This window comes from Amphimedon queenslandica, unplaced genomic scaffold (assembly GCF_000090795.2).
Source record: "Amphimedon queenslandica unplaced genomic scaffold, v1.1 AMPQUscaffold_5926_Cont22112, whole genome shotgun sequence".
In the NCBI taxonomy this organism is placed as follows: domain Eukaryota; kingdom Metazoa; phylum Porifera; class Demospongiae; order Haplosclerida; family Niphatidae; genus Amphimedon; species Amphimedon queenslandica.
Genome location: NW_003553779.1, coordinates 1 through 1,770, shown reverse-complemented (window position 1 = coordinate 1,770; position 1,770 = coordinate 1). Strand labels below are relative to the sequence as shown.

Sequence of the window (1,770 nt, the reverse complement as noted above, 5' to 3'; positions counted from 1 at the left end):
TGCTGAAGCAGGAGTAGCTGCTGGTCTGAGAGTAAAAGCATACATAGAGACAACAGGCTCACCTGGTACCATCACTGTACTGGGCACTCCAGCGGAAGAGGAAGGAGGTGGAAAAATAGCATTAATAAAGAGAGGGGCATTTGATGGAATTGATGTAGCCATGATGGTCCATCCTGCACCAAAGGAATGTATAGTTGGTCATGTATGTGCCATAGTCACTGTATCTGTTGAATATACTGGTAAAGCAGCACATGTAGCAGCTTTTTCTTGGGAAGGACTGCTATGTTAGCATTCATTTCTTAGGCAACGAATGAAGCCTTCTTGGTGTGTACATGCTGTCTTCACTAATGGTGGAACTAAACCTAATATTATACCTGAGAAAGCGTCATTACTATTTAATATCAGAAGTATGAGACTACACAAGCTTAAACATTTCTATAGCAAAGTAATGGATTGCTGTGAGCTGCTGCTGAAGCTACTGGTTGTATTGTGGACATCAAGGAGACCGATAAAACTTATACTGATCTTTGTTCTAACCCAATCCTCAAAAACCTCTATCACACACAATTAGAGCAAAGTGGGATTCAATATTCTTATGAAGATGTGGTTTTGTGGTTGACTGACATGGGTAAATTAATGTATCATATGTAGTCCCATTTCTGCATCCTACTTATGCAGTTGGATCAGGAGAAGTTAATCATACAAGGGAATTCAATCAATTCACCAATACTCCTCAAGCTCATGAACAAACTCATTTCACTGCCACCACTTTAGCTCTGACTAGCACTGATGCACTCAAAGGAGGAGAAGATCTGTTGAAAAAGATTAAAGAGAAATTTATGGAAAAAAATCATTGAATATGTAGCACTTTATTTTAAAACTTTTTTGCTCAAGTTAATTGACAGTGTACTTGCCAATGTAAAGTATAGTTAGCCAAACATATTCCTAGATAGTGCTATACCTTGTAGATCTTATGGCAGAATGTTTGCATCAGTTCATTAAATGGATTAGATCTATAGATTCCTGAACTCTGCTGTAACTTACCGGTAATACTAAACTATACTACATTTCAATTACTAGATTCATAATAAATCATGCATGTATTTGCAGCTTATGAGTAAATAAAATTATTAAAGCTGAATTTATTTCAATTAGCACATTTCAATTAGCACATATATAGTGTAGCTTATAGTTATTATAACAGCTGTGAGCATGCAGCAAACACTATATATGAAGTAATGTCAAGGTCCATTATTAGGAGGAAGAGCATGCCTCCAGCCAGCTTGAAGCATTTTACGCAACTCTTCCACAGTTTCTTTCATTTCTGGTTTATAAGCTAAATTGACATTTTCATCATTAAAAAAAGTAGATGGAGTAGAATGATCATAAAGTTCAGTACCCCATGTAGTATTAAAGTTTGGTTTTGAAGTGTCACGATCAAATTTGTACCATTCAGTGAAACGATACTTGTCAACACGCATTGTATATCCCATCACATTTTCCCCATGTTCATTTCCTGCAAATGGTGGTTTCCCAGGAATCTGTTTAAGCCCACCAATAGGTCTTGGATATTGTGAGAAAGATGCCTTCTTCCATTCCATGGTTGGATTCTTTAGTAAAGGGGTCACACTACTACCCTCTACACAAGCAATGGACTTGGCACTATTGTCAGTACACATTGGAGGTACATCTATTCCTGCTAGTTCAGTCAGTGAAGGGAATATGTCAATCAGTTCTACAAGTGCATCAGTTTTTATTCCATCATCAGTT

General features: G+C 37.2%; 1 protein-coding gene across 1 annotated transcript; it reads right to left on the bottom strand.

The window, feature by feature from the left end:
* Window positions 1-1,157: 1,157 nt before the first annotated feature.
* On the bottom strand, window positions 1,158-1,766 carry LOC109592223 (iduronate 2-sulfatase-like; the record flags this gene model as incomplete). The annotated part of the gene is made up of 1 exon (XM_020007733.1): window positions 1,158-1,766. A coding segment is annotated over one exon (525 nt), but the record flags the coding sequence as incomplete, so codon positions are not given.
* Between the last annotated feature and the right edge of the window lie 4 nt (window positions 1,767-1,770).